Raw genomic sequence first — 21,438 nt, forward strand, 5'->3', positions numbered from 1 at the left:
TGAAGAGTCAGACTGAGCATCCTGGATTGCCCAAAAATGAAAACGACTGGACGTAAAAAACAAAACAAAACAAAACATGAAATTACACCACAATCCAAGACAAAACAATCTGACGAATGTACAGTGACACAAATGACAGTTGGTGCCACTCCACCCATCCTCTTATGCCTCAAAATATATGTTCTCTAAAACTGTATAATTGGTCCGATGTTAGATGTAGAGCAAGCTCTATGTCCACACCATGAGGTAAAAATTACATTCATGAAACTGAAGTCACAGGTTGGCTTTGTGTGTTGGTATGTGTTGGTATGGCTTTAAGAGGCATTACTGTTCCGCACTTCTTCCGCAACATTATGTGCTCTTAACTCCCCTACCCAAGAGGAATGGAATGCTTGGAAACGTCACTACTGCGCTTTAACCTGATCTACAGTTAATGGATGAGTCAAAGTGCCATTTGAGATGCATGACATAAAAAGGTAAAACAAAAAAATAAGAAACATCAGAAACCTAGCCCATGTATTATGTGATACAAGTTAGGTAAATCAATTGTTAAAACAGTAGAACTAAGTTTTCTTTTTTTAAACATATTTGCTTGATGTCCACTTAATTACATTTCTAATTTCAGTCATACGCTTAACAATACACCTGCGCTTAATTTTCAGGAAAACATACCAGCAATGATATTCTGTGCTATGAGCATAAACCAAAAAAAGTTTAGTTTTACAAAAATACTCTACACTTTTTGATACATGGATACAAAATTCTAAAAAAGATAAGTTACTTTAAAATGGATCACTAACAGCTGCAGGACAAAATAGTGTGACTATGAAAATGTAAACAAATGCACATGTGAGCAATGCTATTCATAACATCTGAATAGTTCTCAAAAGTTGGCTTTTTGATAACGCCAAATTGGCTACTGTTGTAGATATGGAAAGTACAGCAGTATTATTTTGCGTCAAAAAAAAGGAAAGAAGCAATGTCATGAGAAATGTAAAGTATCAAATTGGTGGAAATGTCGATGGGAGATTAACTGATCCATGAAGTACCTACACATCTTTTATAAATCTTGAACAAAACAACATGCTGAATTGCTATCCATGTAAGAGCTGCATAATTTAAAAATGAGCAAGTATAAATGAGTAAACATTGTGAGGGCATCTCAGGGACAAGTATGAGACAAGATGACGGCGATTCACAACAAGAGCTTTGGTATGCCTGGGTGCACTCCAGTCTGACCCCACAACAACAGCCAGCTCTCTACACTCAACTCTCCAAAACGGCTTAAAAACTTAATTAACGTCAGTGCTATTGATATAAGTATAAACTGTTATGTACTAACATCACATCAGAAGTGCCCATCACTCCTGCACATAGCACCATAGATAGAATCAAAATGGCGGCCTCTATGTAACAGAGATTTCATTTACCAGTGAGCTCCCCTGTTCACAACACAAGGGACGGCTACTGGATGCCAACTTCACACGGTGCCAGGCTGCACATGGTACCAACACTGAGACAAAAACTTAAATATCTAACACAACACAAGGTAAAACAGTCTCAAGTGACAGATTGAAACAGTAAAATAGTACAAATAGCAAATATGATGCAAATCCTTCATTTAAATGCACAAACTAATCAGTATTATAAGTGTTGTCAATGTGTAAAACACAAAGGCCTACTTACCACTCCAACACTGAAAAATGACAATGCTTTTGTGGGAATGGCTGTTCTTTTTGACAGACTTGACTGGACCACTGAGACTGAATACAAAGAGGGATTCAAGAGTGAGCAGACATTCTATACAAAGTTGTCCTACACCTCAAAAATATTCTGACATGAGAAAATGTAAAAATGCTCGGTTATGATGTATTTACCTTTACAAAGACAACTGCTCTGCTTTCTGGGTTTTTTTTCTTTCTTTTTTAAATGGATGGTTCTGAGTACAAATTCAGCTGGGTCAGTAGAGAGCTGTGGACGGATATAAGGATTAGCTGGTTACACAAAAGAGGTTATAAAGTGCTTGAGATAAAATGTTTATAAAACCACACAACACTCCGTTTTCACTAGTGGAAAGTTTCTTTCTATCCACATTAAGTTGGTAAAGGTTACCAACTTCTTCAAAAACAAACACAAAAAAAAAAGGTACACACACTACATAGTTGAATGCTTCTAAAAAGTTCATCGAGAAAGCTTCTGCAAACCCAGTGATGAGGCCTGAACACATGAAAACACTGGGAGATGCCAAAACAAAAGGCCAAGTCACATTATTCACCAGGTTGAATCCCATTTGCGAGTGTTTAATATTTTCCTCTTCTTTCTGCACTTGGGGGAATCCACTACAATGCCTGACTGTATTCATGCCCCATTTTGACAAGTGAGTCCATATAATCTTTTCCAAAGAGTGGACTTTATTCATTTTCAACTGCCCTCCTGATCAATTCAGGTGTGGACTCCTGCCATGCTAGTCAATATGGATGGAGGTAAAACGTTCTACAAATGTACATAATTTATCAGTCTTTACTCATAAGAGTAGATTTCAGTCAAATTGTTGACATACGCAAACACAAGGTTTGATTAATTGCAAAAATTACTGTACTCTCCATTGGAAAAAGGTTGTGACAATATTCCATCCCTGTATTTATTATGTTTGTGTTCTTAACCCATTTTCAGCTGCTTGAAAAAAACTAAACAAAACTCGTCTTACAGCCTTTGCCTCTCAGAATAAAGCCAAGGTGTGGAGTTTACACATTCAAAAAATGAGATTCAGCCTATGTCCGACACTCAATGTGCAATCTGATTTTCAATATATGGCTGGCTGTTTTAACCATTCTGCCTGCTCATCTCACATTAATTTTCCCATCACAGACATACTTTATCCCTTTCCAGTTTTCCCACCAAACCTGGTAGGCTTTCCCATCTCTTAGGCTCACATTATTAAAACGGTCTTGAAAACTAAACACTGCATTTTTGAGAATGGTGGATAAAGCAGTTATTACAGACCTCTCTGATCCTGCAAGAGGGGTAATAACAAAAGGCGGATTCATCAATTCAAGGACAATGGATGTACGAAGGCTATAATTTATGATAAATATTTCATAAAAACAAGGAGTTACATGAGCTCATAATTTGGGTTTTAGGTAAAAGGGGCATTCAATTTTTAAGTTTTTAAAAGTTTTATGGCATTGACACAAAACACCACACCCCCAGTCTGTTTGTTGACGCAAGGATGTATAACTCTCAGCTACATATCACGCACTCTCCTTAGTGCCCACATGGTCCAAACATTTATCACTGCTTCTGTAGGCTTTCCAGTAGGTCCTCAATTTTATCCATGTTGGACGATGCAGATATTGATGACTGCAATGTATTCTGTAAGCTGCTCTGTATCTGTGTCTGTAGATTGGTCTGCATTGGAGTTGGCAGGCTTGTTTCTATGGTTGCCTGTAAACTGGACTGCAGAGCCGTTTGTGTGTTTGTCTGCATTGTATTCTGTAGGCTGGTCTGCATGGCGTTCTCTAAACTGGACTGCATTTGTGCCTGAAGGGTGTTCTGTAAGCTGCTGTGCATGGCAGCTGGCATTGAGGATGCAGCCTGGGCCATGGGCTGGTCCAAGAGAGGCTGCATGTGACTGGAGTTCTGGGCCTGGCTCTGGGCTGGCAGGGTGGATCCAGAGGAATTGAGCAGCTGGGTTGAGTCTGCGAGGAAGAGAAATGGAAATAATCACTGTAATCACACAGTAAGTAATTTATATAATTGTAGAATTGGAACGAGTCTTTGGAAAAATACTTTGGGGAAACAAAAATTCAACACAGATACTGAACTCATGCTCACTGTACTTAAGAGGGGGAGAAGACCAAATCATCTTACCATTCTGGATGCCAAACACAAACAGGTTGGCTTGTCCTGGAGCCACATTTCCACCCACAGTTGTCTGGAAAAGCTGATCTGGGGGCTGCTGGCCAGGGCTGGCTACCACACCCACACCTCCCTGTACCACAAAGATGGTCGTGCCAGGGGCTGGAGCCTGGTTGCTCAACTCCTGTGAGCCAATAGTACTCTGGAGGCTGGACAGAGACGTCTGTGGCAAGAACAGCTCTACAGGTTGACTGCTCTGGACGCGAGTGGAACTTGGGCCCACTTGCATTGGCTGCTGTTCCTGGAACAGGCTCTGTGGTTGGCTCTCAGTGGATGTCGAGTTGTTGCCTGAGGAGCACTGGTCTTGGAAAGACATGGGCTCTGCTGGGTCTGGCTGAGGAATTCCAACACTAATGCTGCCCATAGGGGAAGGGCCTTGAGTCTGGGTGCTGAATAGGATAGTTGGGGGAATAGCTTGGGGGTTAAGATCTGTGGTGCAGAGGAGCAGACCTGCCTGCTGCTGTTGAGAGAGCTGGCTCTGGGGGACAGTGTTCGTCTGGGAGTGGTTTGGGATACTTTGGAACAAGGAGCCCTGCTGGCCCATTGGAAGCTGTGGTGGCTGTTCTTGGTTTTGCTGTGGAGACTGTTGCTGCTCCATGGGAGTGCTCTGTTGCTGCATTTGTGAAAGCTGAGCTTGGGGTTGATTCTGAAACATTGCAACAGACTGGGGCTGGCTGGTAGACGTCTCCATGGAGGAGATGAATGCCAACTGTTGCTGTTGTTGGGGCTGAGTGTTTGGGGACAGGTATAGGGCTGACCCTGTGGATTGCTGCTCTGAGTTAAGACCACCACTATTCAGAACAGTCAGTGTATTTTGAAGCAGGGCAGCCTGGACCTGCTGTTGGGAGCCCTGGGTCTCTGCAAGAGGCCTGGGGGACTGAAAGAGCTGCTGTGGGGGAGAGGTGTGGGATGGAGGCTGTGTTGGGAAGCTGGTCTGGATGGTGAGCAGCTCTCCAGCCTGTTGAAGGAGGGAGACTGGCTGCTGTACTTGTGGGGAGGTGTGGATCTGCGGCTGGAGCAACTCAGCCTGAAGGTGTTGCTGTAAGTTCTCCAGCACCTGCTGTTCTTGCAACTGTTGTTGTTGCTGTAGATTGCTCAATGACTGATTTTGCTGCTGTTGTTGCTGCTGCTGTTGTAATTGATGCTGTTGTAAATTGCTAAGTATCTGATTTTGTTGCTGATCCTGAAGTTGGATGTTGTTAAGGACTTGCTGTTGCTGATTTTGTTGCAACTGTTGCTGTTGAATATTCTCCATGATTTGCTGTTGCTGCAGTTGCTGTTGGTCTTGCGGCTGCAGTATAAGCTGTTGTTGAATCTGCATGTTTCCAATGACTTGCTGCTGTTGCTGCTGCAGGTGTTGCTGCTGTTGTTGCTGAAGGTTACCAAGGATTTGCTGCTGCTGTTGTTGCAGTTGTTGATGCTGTTGAAACTGTTGCTGTATTTGTTGTTGTTGCTGCTGCTGTTGCTGTTGTTGTTGTTGTTGTTGTATGTGTTGCTGTTCTGTGGTTCCCAATCTAAGGCTGTTCATGTTCTCCTGGACATGCTGCTGAAGGGATTCTGCAGAGGGTGTGGGGCTGTACAGCACAGAGTTTAGCTGCTGCTGGGCTACAGCTGCCTCCAAAACCTGTTGGAGTGTGGTGTTACTTCCAGCCTGTAGCTCCCTTACTGCCCTCTCCAGCTGGGCCACCCCTTCCTGGGGGAATAGGGGAACCTGTGACTGTTGTGGCTGGGGCTGAGAGGAAGCTGCTATTTGAGGCATGGCTACGACTACAACCTCACCAGTATTGTTGGAGCCTTCAGGAGGCAAGCTCTCCTGAGGGTCTCTGAGGAATTGCTGAGGGACTTCTGGTGTTACAGGGGGGATTGTGGGATCTCCTGACACTGGGAAGGAGGCTGCAGGGGCAATGTCTTGCTTTTGTATGGTGCCAAGAGACTCTAGGCTAGGAAAGACAGGGGGCGCCTGGGGAAGCTCCACATCCTCAGGTTGTAGGGGCATTGGACTCTGAAAGGACTCTCCACCTGGATGAGGACTAGAGCTGAGCTCCAGGGTCTGCTGCACTGACACAAGTGGATCGGGGGATGGCTTAGGAAAGAGAAGATAAACAGTTATCAACCACAATATAAACCAGATATTTTATTTTCTTCTGTCTTGAGAATCAATGAAATCTTACCTTGAAGATATCTGTGGATGCAGGATTGCTAGACACTTCCATTGGTGTGTCCTCTTGCCGTTTGGAAGGCTGACCAGAGCAGTCAGTTTGCTCAGAGGACATAGATTTGATCTGACCATCAAATATACACGTCTTGACCAGGGATGGTCCCTCTGTTTTTACTGTCCGGATGTTCGAGTTATCAGCTGACGGTAAGAGTGGAAACACAGGATAGTTTAATTATATGAGAGGACTATGCACCTTCTTGAAGTCTATACCCTGAGATTCACAATTTATTAACCTATAATAGTGTATTGTAATTTAAATATCTGTGAGTTACTGATGAATTCTGGCATTTCCACAGTACTGATGATTTTTACTTAAATGCATCTGCTGTAACTAAAAAAAGTTTTGATTTATACAGTCAATGCAGATAACATTTTTTCCTACTATTATAATATGGTTGAAGTATCTTCAAGGTGGGATTACCATACAAACAATCATGAAGCCCAATCTACACCTCTTGTGAAATAGTGTATAAAAGGCCTCAAATTCCATAAAGTATATCCTTGTATGGGCAAAAAAGGGATAAACTGATAGAAACATAGACTGTACCTGAGTCTGGAGTGTAGGTGAAGGGCTGGGCATCATGTGATCTACCAGCATTGGTCATCACAAAGATTCCCACAGAAACGGGAGAAGTGATTGACTGGTTGTGGAATGAAGGGACTGTCACTATCAAATGGTTCTGGAGAGGAGTAGAGATCCAAAAGGGGTAATTAATTATTAGAATTTATAAACAATATGGTCAATGAAAGCAGACAGGTTGCTCTAGCAGTAGCTTCCTTTATTGAAGACATTCAAGGAATATACATGTTTGGTTGCATTCACCTGATGGAAAAGATCCATGTCAATCTTTGCTTCAGCTTGCCAGGAATTATCATCTACAAATGAAACAACAAAAATATTTTCACTGTCCAGCAGAGGTTTACATGCAGAAACCATGTCTACCCTAATGAAATTAAGATACAACTGAAGAAAACACCGACAAGCTGGCTACAGTACCTGCAATGTTCTCCTGAAAAATAACTTTGGTTCCTTTGAGGAAGTTCTTTCCAATGATAAAAACGTCATCTCCTCCTCTCACTGAGCAGCTGTGAAGACTCTTCTTCAGGATCTCTGGCACTCCTGCCGGCTGGGCTGGAGAATGATAGAGCAATTAAAGAAAACTCTGGGCTAGTGTTTGCCTAAAGGCATGGGGAGGACTCAGAGAAAAAGAAAGAAGGTTCTGTGGTCAGATGACCAAATGAGAGGTCTATGGCCATCATACTAAATGCTATGTTTGTTGAAAGTCAAACATCACACATCACACAAACACACTATCTGCTCACCATGAAGTCTGGTGGTGGCTATTAGATTTGTAGCTTTAGAGTGATTTATTTTTTAGTTTAATGCTGTGCCTATGCTACTCACTGCAGAGGATGGGTGATGAGGGGACCTGTAGCGTGAGAACTGATCCATCAGATTGGGGGATGTTAACTCTAAAAGCCAGCCTGGCACGGGTGCTCTTCTTCTTGGATCCTGCCACACCAATACGGGCCTCCACATCTGCATTGCGCAGCTTCAAAATTCCTACACAGTCCACCCTGTAGACATATCAAAAGATGTTTTAAGTCCTCTTAAACATCAACAGTGTATTAACTAATGTTGAATTTTCCAGAAAAAAAACGACTTACGCCAGTGTCATGTCACTGCTGGGCTCCAGAGGGATCTCAATAACAGTAGTGCCCTCTATGTCCACTTCCTTGCAAGCAGTAGTGTTGCGTCCTGTCACCCTGCATGCCTGGTAGAAACCATGAGGCTTCACTCTACCTGCATCATTGGCAACAAACACCTGCAGCACAACTGATTCACTCACACCCTCCAACTGGGGACAAAAAAGAAATCATGTGTAAATAGTTTGAATAGAAAACAGGACACTATTTAAAAAAGTAATGTTTTGAGCCCAAAGCACATTCATCATGGAGTAATTTTGAAATGAGGCAGAACAATGCATCTTTACTAAGGCATCCATGCTAACCAACTTGTGCACTCAAAAACCATGTACGTTGAAAAAAGCTTGATTGTGCATGGACAATGCATATATAAGTTAGGGCTGTCAAAGTTAACGCAAATTAATTTTAATGGCACTATTTTTTTAATGCACAATTAACGCACAAACATTCTGACCCTTGTCCCGGCCTGTAGTTTGGAAATAAGGAAGGTATTGGAAAACAAGCAGAAATGGATAAAGAAAAGGGTCTTATGAATGGCAAATTGAGCTCCAAAGTGAGAGACTGTGTGTGTGTGAATGGGTGAGTGAATGTAACTAGTTCCTAACTAATATCATAACTGACAGCTTATTTTTGGAATATGCAGTATTTCATTGTTCTGGATTGTTTCAATAATAATAAACATACATTTCAAGGTAGTCTGGTTTAGTACTACACACATTACACACAATGCCAATTGGAATCTAACCAACACAGCCAGTTTATCTGTTGACCACTGAGCATGGGCATGCCACATGGAGCAGTCAATGGTACTTGAGTGCCTTATTAATTAGCAATGGTAAAATGCTATTCTGTCACTTCCTTGTTCAGATTGATCTGCGATAGGAAAAGACTGTAGGATAAACTGGTTTTCAATTGTTTGCCTTTTTAAAATAGGCTCTGTTGCTGATTTATCACTAAACTGTTTACTGTGCAAAATAAGAGAGGCTACCCATTGCAATGTCTTAACTAGTTCAGAACAAATATGTGCACACGGGTGGTGGTTAGAGTGAATGCTTCTGATGTGCCTCAGCCAATGTTCACCATCTTATGCACATTACTTCACACTCTGTGTCCTGTGTATTTTTGGCCTAATTCAGTCAGCTCCAACTCAAGTTATTATTTATTCCGTGTCAACAAGCAGCCAGTGGCCTTCTTTGTCAAACCTTTACAGTGGGGAATCCCTGCTGCGTGCGGTCTTTGACAGAACCGCGGCTGCCCTCAGTCAGATAGCGAGCTCTGTGCTGGGTCTCTGGCTGCACCAGGATCTTTAACTCCTTCCCATCACTCCTCTGGGGGAACTGAGTAGACAATGACCCACCCTTCACTGCAGTCCCTGACTCAAGTGAGCTGCAGGGCAACAAAAAATTACATTAATATGACTTCCAGACATTCATTTACCCCAGACAAAATACAACTGAAGGACCTTTACTGTATCCCTACAGAGGGACAGAGGAACTGAGAGAATGTGCATTGGACAAGGGTCACCCCACCTGGCCATAGGACTGGTCTTGTCTGGGCCCAGCTGTGATAGGACAAAGTGAGGTGCCTTGGCGCTGTCAGCATCAAACACATCCATGCTGTCCTCTGGAGGAGCAGGCTTCGGCCCAGGTCGCTGGCGAGGGGTTCGTTTTCTAGACTTGCGCGGCACCTCTGTGTTGTCATTGTAGGAGATGGAGCTAATCAAGCTGAAGTTGGAAACCGAGTCATCAGCCCACATGCTGCTACTATGCTCAGAGTCAGGACCTGTCGGACCAGATATGGTGGGCTCATCTTGGCAAGACATCTGGCTGTCGTCAAATAGATCCTCAGGTGGTGGGGATATGCTCAATACAGGCCTCCGTTTTGATGGGGTGTTCTGAGGCTGCTGGACTACGATCCCTGACCCTACATCTCCTGCTGCAGTGTTTGCTCCACTGTTGCCTCTGTTGGGGGCAGATACAGCACCCTCCATACCTTGCATTTCTGCTCCAGCTCCATCCCCTCCAGTGGAGTGGAGATGCTGGGGAACCTTGAGTTGTTCTGAGGGTAAGGTAGAGGAACCAGTGGAGAGACCAGAACATGGGACTCCCATGGCCACGGAGGAAGAGGCAGAGGGGCTGGAGGTGGAAGAGGTGGCATCTGTAGTAGTATATACAGATAAATAAGTTAGAACATATGTTCAGCACAGAGCAGGCTAGCAGTCCCATTCAAGCAGCTGAATTTGTGCATGATTTGTATTGATTTCCCCTCTTCCCAACTCTAATTTCAAAAGACTGTTGTGGGTCCTATGCCCTCACTGTGCATGCGAGAGCTGTCAAGCATTGATAAAATATTCTGAAGTTAAAGTTGAGAAGGGTACTATAGGTCCCACAATGTTTTGATTCCTACAAAACCTTTCTCAATTAAAATCAATGTGACAAAACTGACATGCTTTGTTTACAAAAACAAAAGCAAGCTACAAATTGTTACATACACATTGCCAGAAATAAACATAACAAAATCTGGTCAAACTTTCTTGTACAGCCAAATTTGCAAGCTGGTAATGTGGCGCCAAATTAAATTTGCCAGGGTTACAGTACAGTTTGTGCAATGTGCATTCAGTAGTAAAAAGTAGTTTGCGCATGCCAATTGGAAGATTTGGTTGGGACTGAGCGTAGCCATGGAGACAGAATAAACAAGCCTCTGACCTATGGAGCAGTGAACTGCAGACCATTTTATATGCAGACACTCCCTGCCTCAGAGGGAACTTCCTGCAATAAAAACGAGACAGCCAATGAGCAACAAGAGAGCTGATCATTCAAGACTCAACTTCTGTCAATCAGTAAATTGGATGAATTAAAATACTGAAGGAAGCAGTAACTTTTGAAGTTGACTATTTATAGTATAGTATAGTATAGACACTTTTATGCATGTATATTTGGTTAATGATGATCTGAGGGACATTACAGTAGTCATGCTCTTGATCAGCACTGCTTAGGGCCAGCTGGGTCAGACAGGAAAGTGAAAAAGTAGCGTTAACAAAAGCGCTCTCCAACATGACTGTTGAGCAGTTAGTTTGCTCTGTAGATGAAACTCCTAACTATAATTATTCACAAGTGTGACTGATGTCGGCTGCCCTGAACCATGATCCAAGATCAGACCAAATTTATTTTGTTTGCTAAATGACATTTAAATGACAGTCCAATGGTTGCTAGGGGCAACTTCACTGTTTCATAAAGAGACAGAATCTTCATTATTACTAAAATTAGCTGCAACGCTCAATTAGTTTGAAACCTCAATAATTTATATGATGGCCTCCTATTGAATGACAAAATGCACATAGGCTGGTTCGGGAACTTTTACTGTTGGGGCATTTTAAAAATCAACCTACAAAAACTACAGACCAACATCTTCACAGAGATGAGTTAATTAAAAAGTGCTGTGTTGTTCAAAGTGCTTTGATGAAATAAAGCAAAATATATCATAATAATACAAGCTACACAACTGAAATGCCATACACTACATACTCATCAGCAATATAATGTCATGACATAAGGGATATCCCAGATGCGTGATTGTTTAAGCTGTATCTCTAAAGTTGGACCCAAATGCATTTCTCAACTGCCTAAAAAGCTAAGTGACAAAACCCCCCAAAACATTAGCACAAGCATCACAGGGAAAAAGTACGGCAGAAAAATTGAGTAAAATGAGAAAGAATAAACTATGCTAGCATGCTGGTAATGCAAACACAACATTTCTTGGAGGAGTTATTCATAATAAAAACTTTCCAGGCAAAAGAGGACTGTGTATGATTTTATTGAAAAAAGAAGCTATTCAGATTCTTAAATTATAGCCAATGTAAGTAGCATGGTGCAGGCTAGTCAGCTATTAACTGAGTTTATCATTTTTAAATATAGATTTTTTTCACTTTCAGTTCAATTTTAGTAATTTAACTGGGTTGATAAAGAGCAGCAGGCTCTTATTGAAGTTTGGGTGAAAATCATGCCCCCAGCAGCACACACAGTCATTATAAACAATCCTTCTTGCCATGCTGCTGCTAGGATTATAAAAGTACGCGTTTGTCACATAAACTTAAATAAGTACCTTACAGGTCACCTAATACTGACAGTGTCAGACAGGCTAACAGGCCCCCAGACTAACCAAGACAGCAACACAAACAGATGTTCATTAATTGATTTCTTTGTTGTAACACAATATTTTAAAAACTGACAACCCTAAAATATTTTTTAAATAAAGGTTGAGTTTTCAATTGTAAAAATCAGCTTCCACAACTTGCCCCCTCAGGGAAATCCCCGAGATACCAAAGTGAAATCTAATATGACCGTGCCTTGTTATGCCATCAGTATTGCAATAGTTTTGCAATAGTATACTACTCTATACGGATTTCATTCAGTCAGAAATATGAATCATCAAAGAAACTGGTGAAAGGGTGAAGTTGCCCCAAGACACTGATACAAGGCCATATTTGTTTCTTTTCCCCTACTGCCTTGGGAAATAATTTGGTAAGGGCAAACTGATCCCAGATTTCCAAACCCATGGTTTTCATCGGCTGAGTAGGCGCCTCACCTGAGGCCAAGGCTGCAGAGGGGGGAGGTCCCGCCTCTCCCCCACTCTTCTGGCTCATGGTGGGTGGGTCTGTCTGGGTGGACGACGGCTGGAGCTGGAGCTCTTTGGGGAGGAGGTCATATACCGACTCTGCCATAAAGGATGAGGAAGAGAGGGTAAATTCAGTTCTGAGAAACATAAATTAGATTATTTTTATGACAGGACCAATAACTAAAAAAAAAGGAAATCCTGATAGCTTTGAGTTCAGCCGTTGCACTATGTGCATTTTTAGAAATGGTGGAATATGCCATTAATGAAATGATGTACATTTTATGGCAAAATTGTTCACCGTTTTTAAAAGAAGAAAACAATCTCTGTGTTAGCTGTTACTAAATTAGAAATGGTGTACTACAAGTTAAACCCCTTGGACAACAAACATATCATACTAAACGTCCAGTATCAAGCAAAAGAACTCAAGGGTTCAAGTTTGAGGCAGCATATATTTAGCATTTACCATTATTATGACTGACAACTGAAGCCAATGCTGAATTTCCTTAAGATGCAGTAAGAAAAATATGACCACTTGCTGCTGGCTCCATATTTTCAGACTGTACTGAACACAAGATGTTATTGTCTCAATAGTTAAAGATCCCCTCCTGGCATATATTAAACCATATAAAAGTGCTCTGCTTGGTACATTAAAATGTGTCTGATATGGTCTTTCCACAAAAAAGGATAACTACCACTTTAAAATTCTTAAAATGGCATTTTCTCCATCTCCCTCCAGAATCTACGAAAACGCAAATATTGTTAATTTCAGAAGTTTAACTTCTGGGCACAAGATGTCTCCTACTTCAAATATTCCTGCTTTACACTTCAAGTTTCCACATCACACTTGGGTAACTTGATTATTAAATATTGGACTACAATTGGCTTCCAAATTAATTCTGATGCCACAAATCCTGCTCATTGGCCCACCTCTAAAAATCTATTTTTCAAAATTTCCACTGATGCATGTGAAAACAGCCTTTCAGTGCCAAACACCCAAACTGTAGGAACTTTCACTTCACTTTCTCTAATGCACGTCTTGTTGGAAATAATTATAATACTGCTGTATTCCACTCATGTTGACTCAATGTTTCCTTGTTCTCTAAAAAACAAATGTGTTGAAGCAATCCTGGAATGGACTGAAAGCAGGTCTGATGATTGAAATGTTTCCCACATCTACAAATAAACTAACACAACATAGGATATCTTGTCATGGATTAAATTATCCTACCATGATGTTTAGTGTAATAAAACACGTTTCTTCATAACCAACTCCTTGTAGACTATAACCAACCACTGCAGCCGTCCTGGAACAAACCACATTTGATGCTAGATAAACAGATGATTAGGTGGTCTGGTTGCTAAGAAACAGGGACCTATCAACACCCTGACATGGATATTTCAGCTTCTCATTAGCGGCACCTAGCATGTGTAGTAGTCATCTGATACTCAGCTATGACTTTGCACCAGCAGAATGGAGAAACACACATGCACAAAAGACACATGATCTCGCACTTCTGTGACGTCAGCGACGCTGTTGAGGGAGTGACAAAACGAAGTCACAGTTCACACAAGAACTAGTGCAGACAAATACAGAAGAGCAAACCTAAAGCATTGAGATGGAGGCTCACTCCATGGTCTGCTGCTTATCCAGCTGTAATCTGTTTTAAAGGGATAGTTCCAACAGAATTACAATGAAACGTGTTTATCCATCTACAGGGCTCTGAGATACTGCCAGCTGAAAATCCCATTACAGCAGAGCTGAATGACATGACATTAGATTTCAGCTGTTCCAAGACCTAAAAAATGACATTTGGAAAAACCCATCAGTTATGTTTCTTTTCAAATACGGAGTCATGATAATTCATACATCTTGTTGTGAACATTGTTCTTAGGTGCCATTAGAAAGACAACAGGTATTTCTCAGTGAAACAATGAGATCTGTCGACGATCAGCAACTTTTTAATTTTGGGTGAACTGTCCCTTTTAAACAAGAAAACCAGAGAAGTGTCATTACACAACAGAATGACAAACCAAAGATCCCTATAAATCGAAGTGTCTCAGAAAACAGCCCATATAACAAACTTTAATGCTGTCTTGAAGAAAATAGCAACGTGTGTGTGATCGTCACGGTAGCCCTTCATCTGTGTCCATTGTGCATTGTTCATGGTGTAAAGAAAGTGAGCCTTTGTGCATGGATGTATTCGAAAATTGACTGGCAACCCAGCATGACCTCAGTCTTGACTACTACCCTTTTCACACAAGAGATGTGTGTCTGATTTGAGTCTAGGGATGTCCCGATCCGACATTTGGATCGGATCGGCCGCCGATATTAGCAAAAAAATGCATATCAATATCGGATCGGCCTGCACGGGAAAATCCCGATCCGGACTCCCGATCCAGTTTTTTTTCAAAACTCCGGTCCAGCGCACCGATGTAGGTAATCCATTCCAGTTTTTTTCAGCTTTTCCCCCCAAATCCGGTCCGCGTTTTTCAGCACACCTAGCGACCTGTCCAGCATCCCACTATTTATTTTCTACTCAGCTGTTTTGTGTGTTTTGCTTTTTTCATACAGTTTACAATATTGTTTGCACTGATGGCTTTTTAAGCCTTGGTTTACACTCTTCTTGTTCAAGAGCAGAGCACTGATGCCAATTCAGTTTGTGTGGTTAATTGACTATTTATTATTTTGTCTATTTTGTGTTTATTTAACCCTGTTAAGAATAAACAGGTCAGCTTCTTATTACCAACCATTGTGGATTATTCAAACTAACCTAATTAAGTTGGCTAGTTGTTCTTAAGAGTAAAACCCTTTTCAACATGAGTATAACAACAAAATAAGTAAATATCTTTAATCTTTAATACATGCTTGGATCGGCCGGTATCGGTATCGGCCGATGCTAAAAGCTACAATATCGGTATCGGATCGGAAGTGCAAAAAGCTGGATCGGGACATCCCTATTTGAGTCTACTGAGTGTGTTCAACCTGCCTTGAACTCATTCACATGTGACAACACGCATTCACAAATGAACAAATGTCGTCACCATTCACAGTTTTGCTTCTGCAACAGCAGGCTAATTACATACTCTCTAGATTACATAATTAAGATAACAAATGGTTCATCAAAGCTGGGCAGTGTCCAATCCAGACTGTGAGGAGGGTCACAAAGCCAGTTTGGATGGCATCCAAACAGACCTGCTCAAAATATGTCAACACTGGGTTAAACCATGTCACTGCACTGGTCTGAATGGGGTGTAAGTCACTGACTCTTCGTGTTTTTGCATGTCACAGAGTACAGTGGCACCGACACAGAATTAAGTTGTATTACAAATATGCTTTAACTATCTGTAGTTTCTGCTCACATACATTTTCCTCCTGCTTTCAACTGAAACATGTAACTCCATGTAAAATTTGCAACAGATGAACCTACAATTTGTAACTGTACAGTATGGGGAAGTTTTGGTTTAGACATTGTAAATAAGTTTAAAATAAGATTGTAAATAAGTTTCTTTGTTTTTCCATGGGATTTGCACAAGGACACATGCACTCATCAATAAAGTCACAAGGCCATGTTCATAAACGCGTAAATACACCACACTGTTAACCATCAGAGATAAACTTCTTAAACACACATTTTAGTCTAGTGATGTTTCAGATTCTCCAAAATGAAAATCAGAAAGAAAAAAAGAAATCTAAAAAAATGTACTTAAAACTTTACTTACTAGCACTGTTACAGCTTACAGGGGCTCCAACTATTATTTATGCCCCAGTTTTTGTTCGTCTGAACCACATCCAGCAATTCCACTGACATCCTGCCCAAAAGAACTTTATAAGATCACATATTTTACAGGCTTGCAAATAAACAAAACTTCAATGAAGGTAATCGCCCATAAAAGTCAATGATGGGGATGACTGTGTGCCTGCCACACATTCAGGACATTTGTTTACATGTGGACTAAGAAGTTTGTTAGAGTCATATGTAATATTTTGTCTAATTATGTAAAGCTCAAGAGGAAGTAAATCATTGTGAACATAAATCGATTAACATGTGAGAATGCTGTTCAGTCATTCACTTGGGACCTTCTAGATTTCATTCAGTGTTTTTCATATATTCATGCACCAGACTGGGCAGAGAGTGAAAAGTATGCAAAACAGTGTTTGTATATACAAACTGTGGCATGTTGGTGGAAGATTAAAGAAAAACAATCAACAAGGCTCGGTAACCCCCACTTTTGTGATGCTGACAGTAATGCAAAACTTCCGTGTATAAACACAATGATTCGAATAAAAACATTCAGTATTCAGGAATGAAGCCAAAGACCCCAAATGTGTTTTATTGTTGTCAAAAAAGCTGTTCATAAAATTGATGAGAGATCAAGTATTTTGTGTGTGATGCTTTTCTTTCACTTTCACTTTTCTTCTCATATTTTGTGGAAAGAACGGGGTGATTTCTCGAGGCTATTACACATTCTTGCAGTACACAAAAAAAGTCAACAAAAACACATCATTCAGTCTTTGGTTACTGGAGAAATGGCCTTACTGTAAACCATCTTAACATTTTAATCAAAGCATTAGCAGAAATATGTGATTAACTGAGAAAAGCTTCAGAAAGAGTTACTTTACCAGAGAAAATATGAGGTTAGTCTTGACTCTTAGATAAACCTCAGTTAAAAAGAAAAAAACAGTTTAACTTCCCACAGTTCCCAAGTGCATACTGGTTACTGATTATATTCCTGGAATGGATTTTGATGTTGGTCTCTATTTGCTTTTATAGAAGTCAGATGACATCTGTATAAGTGTATGTTCAACAAGCTTGTTGGAGAATGCTCGCAGAAGTAGGCTGTAACACACTAGCCAGCCAGGGGGGTGGAGTGACTTTAACCTACGCTTACAACAATTAAATGACCTCATCTCATAGTTATGCACTGCTCACATTACACATGCCAGTTTTGCCAAATGGCAAGGCCACCAGTCCATTTTTATTCTCTGCAGCTGGCTTGGGAATAAGATGGGGGATGACAGATGAATAGACAATTCAGAACTGCAATGTTTTTGTTGCAAATAAAACAATATGCAGACCAAGAATGTATCTCGGTGCCCAACAATGGCTGCTTTAATTACACTCTTGAACACATAACGATATGCTCAAGCCAGAGAACAGACAAAAGAGCTAGTCACTGCACTAAAACCACAGAGCGTGCAATTTCTGGCTTCTTACAGCATCTTTGTTTACCCTGTAAAGAAATATCCTTTCAGGTAATGGCTACATACTGTATTCAGTTCTCTGTGTGTCTGCCTGTGAGAGCAGTGGGTTCAGCTAATGTCATACCACCATGTGCATCTAGTTTCCGCCAATGCATGCCATATGTATTTTGACCTTTCTAAAAGGCTGAGCATTGTGTTGGACAACTTAAAATCTAAAATTAACCACTGTACTAACAAAGGTGCAGTCAATCAACAGACATGGACGTGTCAGTAAAAGTTATGAGTCTGCATGCTTTTAAAGGGATTATTTCCAGGTGGAGAATTTCATTTCTTCTTATGTCTTAGGTGACTGACAGGAAACAACCAAAAAAATGCATGCACAGGTATAACAAGTCAAATCAGGCACAATTCAGTAACAAAAGAACAAAAGTATTCTCAGATTTCATGTTTACGATGATGAATTCTACTCTTTCCAGTGCTGATTGCATAATGTACAAAAATGAAAAACAGATAAACTGCTTTTTCTGAAGCTGTGATGAAAACAAGCTCTTAAAGGATCAGTTCACCCAGTATTTTCTCTGCCTGGGTTAACTAGCCACATGGATGGTTTTGGATGCATTTTTCCAGTTTTGTGTTTTGTCTATGAAATTTCTGCCTTCACTCCAATACAATGGGAGTGAATGGAGTTTAATTTGTGGTGCTCACAGATTTGGGAAACTACATAAAATCACAGGGACATCTTTGCAGAAATACTATAAGTTTCTCTGGATAAAATGCTAACTGCAATAGGAACAATTTAGGAACACAGGTAACTACTTTTTTACCAAATAAATTAAAAGCCTCCAAATACCTGGTTATGTTTGCAGTGTATCTAATTATCTTCTTGTACACTACAGTGTTGTTTCACAGTCAGATCACATATATAAGGAAAAGCAATACAGGGTCTGTGTGTTTGTCCTACATAATGGATTTTAATCATACTGATGTTACAGCTCAAGTTTATCACAATGATACTGAAGGATTTTTTTCCTCTGACAGAAACTTCTATAAAGTCTTTTTATTTCAAAAAGGGTCAGGGTAAGAAAATACAGTATCTGTGTCAAGCATGGCTAAAATATGTCTGCACTAAAATGAACATTCCATGTTTCGACTTGAAGTTGGAGGAAGAAAAAAAAAAAAGCTGATGATGCAATGCAGATTACCTCCCAGCAAATGCTAAAGCAGCACTTTTTTTAATCAAACACTCCACCATGTTAAAAGATATGCTTATTTTTTCCTCAAAATAAAGCTCAAACAGAGCTGTCATATTTCTGTTGTGTTAATAAATTATAATGTTAAAAAAACAAGACTTTTTAAATGACAGGTAACTAGACCACACAAGTCTCTGTCTGTGCTTTCTGGAGCCTGAGTCAGAAATGAGGTTTCATGCACCTGCTTAAACCTGGCACACAAACACAAACAAAGATCAAGGTTCAGAAGGTCACAACTGAGGTTTCACATTTGCTAAATTTTGAGCCAGAACCAAGTCTAACCAACAAAATGTTGCAATGTACTCTGGCAAACCAAAACACAACTTGGCCAGATGTCCCTTCTCACTTCCAGCCCCAATATGCATGAAGTCTCGCACTACATCTTCGATTAGCAAGAGTGCTACCTTGACCCCAACACAAGTACACCCAATTACTGAGATATAAATAAACAGTAATCATGTGTGCGACCATATGGCAAGCTCAACTAAGCATTTCAGGGTCACAGAGCAATGTTTTCTGCTGGTTCATGAGCACCCTATACATAGCAGCCAAACAGATGTGGCACCAGCAGGTCAGACAAGTAAAGACTGTATTAGCTGTTACTGCTGCAGTATCTTTGAACCAGTGGCAATCATACTCAGGTTACATTACCACCTTAAGAGCAGTCCACAACAACACTCAACATACAAGGCCTACTCATGAATAAACAATAGCACGATAGGTGCCAGTGCTGAGGGGCAGATTCAGAGACAGTTTCAATTACACATGAAGTTGATGCAATTGTTAACAGCCAGGAAATTAACCTACAAAGGGCTGCTGAAATTCAGTTCAAAACCACTAACCCAGATGACCACAACAGGCGTCAAGGCTGTGCTAGTCTGCATTAGTTCCTGGATGATGCAGCAACACCCTCCTAATAATAACAGAACAGTTGCCGGACACGTGTTACAGCGCTTATGATAGACTAAATTGTGGCATGGGTCGCCCCCACCTCCCCCTGGCAACACCCCTTATATTGGCAGCTGGATGTAATGCCTTGAGCTTTGAAGTGCCAGTAACTTCATTCTTTCTCTGAAACCAGAGCATGTGAGAAGGATAACTCTGGCTCAATTCCATCCAAAACAAGAGGGACTGTCACTCACACTCAAACCAAACAAGGTGAACAAAAAAAGAACAAGCCGCACATGCACTACTTTTTAGGGGTTTCTCTCGCGATACACACATGCATGAGCACACAGGCACACACCTCTGCAAAAATCCCACCAATACTTAGGTACGTTAAACCACTGAACAATGTGGTGGCTGGAGAGCGACCCCACGTAGCTGCGGCTAGCTTATAGTATGTCAGCTTCCTAACATAATGCTAGGCTATCATACCACTTACTAATAACAAAACAGCATCACCAATCCATCCCTATCAATGATATCTACGACACTACAGGTGTGGCCAAGCGTACCGTGCTATGCTATGCATGTGACATGGACAGCTACCCAGCCAGGTAGTCGCCAAATGTAGCTAACGTTAACTAGCTAAACTGGCTAACAGCAGAAAAGCTAACCACTGCTAAGCTAGCAGCTTAACAGGGGCCACTAAGACATTCATGTTGCTTGTGATTAAACCAGGACAAAACAGGTTAGTGTCGCAGTTGTCACCTTTATTTAGCATAATCTTACCTTTTGAGTATAGAGATTTGGGGGAATTGAGGTCGAGGTCCGAGCTAAGGAGGGATATAAAATCAGAGGGCATCGCAGCGCTTCATCGAGGGGAGGGGAAGCGGACACTTTAGGAGAAACGAAGTCGCCCAATAAATAATGCGTTTTTTTTACAAGCGGAATGTTTTAATATACAAAGTACTACATTTGAACAAGCGTGAGGCGATAAAAGCAAAACTTTAAATATCTAGTAAAAAAAAACGTTAACTAGCTCGTCTCACGTAGGTGTGTGTCTTTGCTAAGAGGAGACACATTTCGTGCTACGTTGAGACGAACACACACAAACACACTGCTGGTCGGCCCACCTCCTGGCACCTCCCCTCTCTGTGCCTGCGAGCCTGCGCATTGCTCACAACACAGCTGAGGAGAAAATATCATCAAGGTCTTCAAGTTGATGCGGTGAAATGTAACAAAATTTGAACCAGTTATAGAAGAAGACACGAGGAAGCAGATGCCATGGCAACTGTGAACTAAACAATTGAGGGATTTTTTTGGTGAAAGGTCAAAGTTCAGAGAAATGTATCTGTGTAATAGTTGGTCTTGGAGGGGGGGTCTCCAAATAAGATTTCTCCAAGCTGGTGCAGTGAAATGTTACCACATTTGTACCAATGACGGAATAAGACATGAGGAGGCTGATGCCATGGCAACGAGACATTTGTTTGGTGAAAGGTCAAAGTTCAGAGAAATGTGTATAGAATGTATGTATGTAGCCTAACATTTTAGAAAAATATTTCAAAATTTCATGATAGAAGAGGACATTAGGATTTAGTAACCAACGCAACTATTAACGTAATTACTCTTAGCTTTGATAAGAC

The 21,438-nt window shown here is 41.1% G+C and overlaps 1 protein-coding gene across 5 annotated transcripts; it reads right to left on the minus strand.

Annotated features, from left to right (window-relative positions):
* Window positions 1-218: 218 nt before the first annotated feature.
* nfat5a (nuclear factor of activated T cells 5a) lies at window positions 219-20,874 on the minus strand. 5 transcript variants are annotated; one of them, XR_009925299.1, is made up of 13 exons: window positions 20,585-20,874; window positions 12,428-12,556; window positions 9,373-10,000; window positions 9,046-9,229; window positions 7,805-7,995; window positions 7,542-7,714; window positions 7,134-7,268; window positions 6,960-7,012; window positions 6,684-6,816; window positions 6,090-6,274; window positions 3,871-6,001; window positions 1,878-3,698; window positions 219-1,763 (listed from the first exon to the last, which is right to left on the minus strand). XR_009925299.1 is itself a non-coding variant. In XM_062420112.1 (12 exons), the coding sequence occupies exons 1-12, from the start codon at window positions 20,655-20,657 to the stop codon at window positions 3,292-3,294; spliced, it is 4,422 nt and encodes a 1,473-aa protein (XP_062276096.1). In that variant the 5' UTR covers window positions 20,658-20,874; the 3' UTR covers window positions 219-3,291. The 5 variants fall into 5 exon arrangements, 4 of the variants coding, with proteins under 4 accessions (XP_062276096.1, XP_062276100.1, XP_062276099.1 ...); XM_062420112.1 differs by having other exon boundaries at window positions 219-3,698; XM_062420116.1 differs by lacking the exon at window positions 20,585-20,874 and adding an exon at window positions 10,572-10,611 and having other exon boundaries at window positions 219-3,698; window positions 12,428-12,550.
* Window positions 20,875-21,438: the final 564 nt, after the last annotated feature.

Source organism: Scomber scombrus, chromosome 6 (assembly GCF_963691925.1).
Source record: "Scomber scombrus chromosome 6, fScoSco1.1, whole genome shotgun sequence".
NCBI classification, from domain to species: domain Eukaryota; kingdom Metazoa; phylum Chordata; class Actinopteri; order Scombriformes; family Scombridae; genus Scomber; species Scomber scombrus.

Coding starts and splice junctions, on each gene's coding strand:
- nfat5a (XM_062420112.1), bottom strand. CDS start 20,657: ATGCCCTCTGATTTTATATCCCTCCTTAGCTCGGACCTCGACCTCAAT. Junction 7,715..7,804: donor AGCAGTGACATGACACTGGC/GTAAGTCGTTTT, acceptor ATATGTCTACAG/GGTGGACTGTGTAGGAATTT. Junction 6,002..6,089: donor CATCCACAGATATCTTCAAG/GTAAGATTTCAT, acceptor CTCTTTCCTAAG/CCATCCCCCGATCCACTTGT.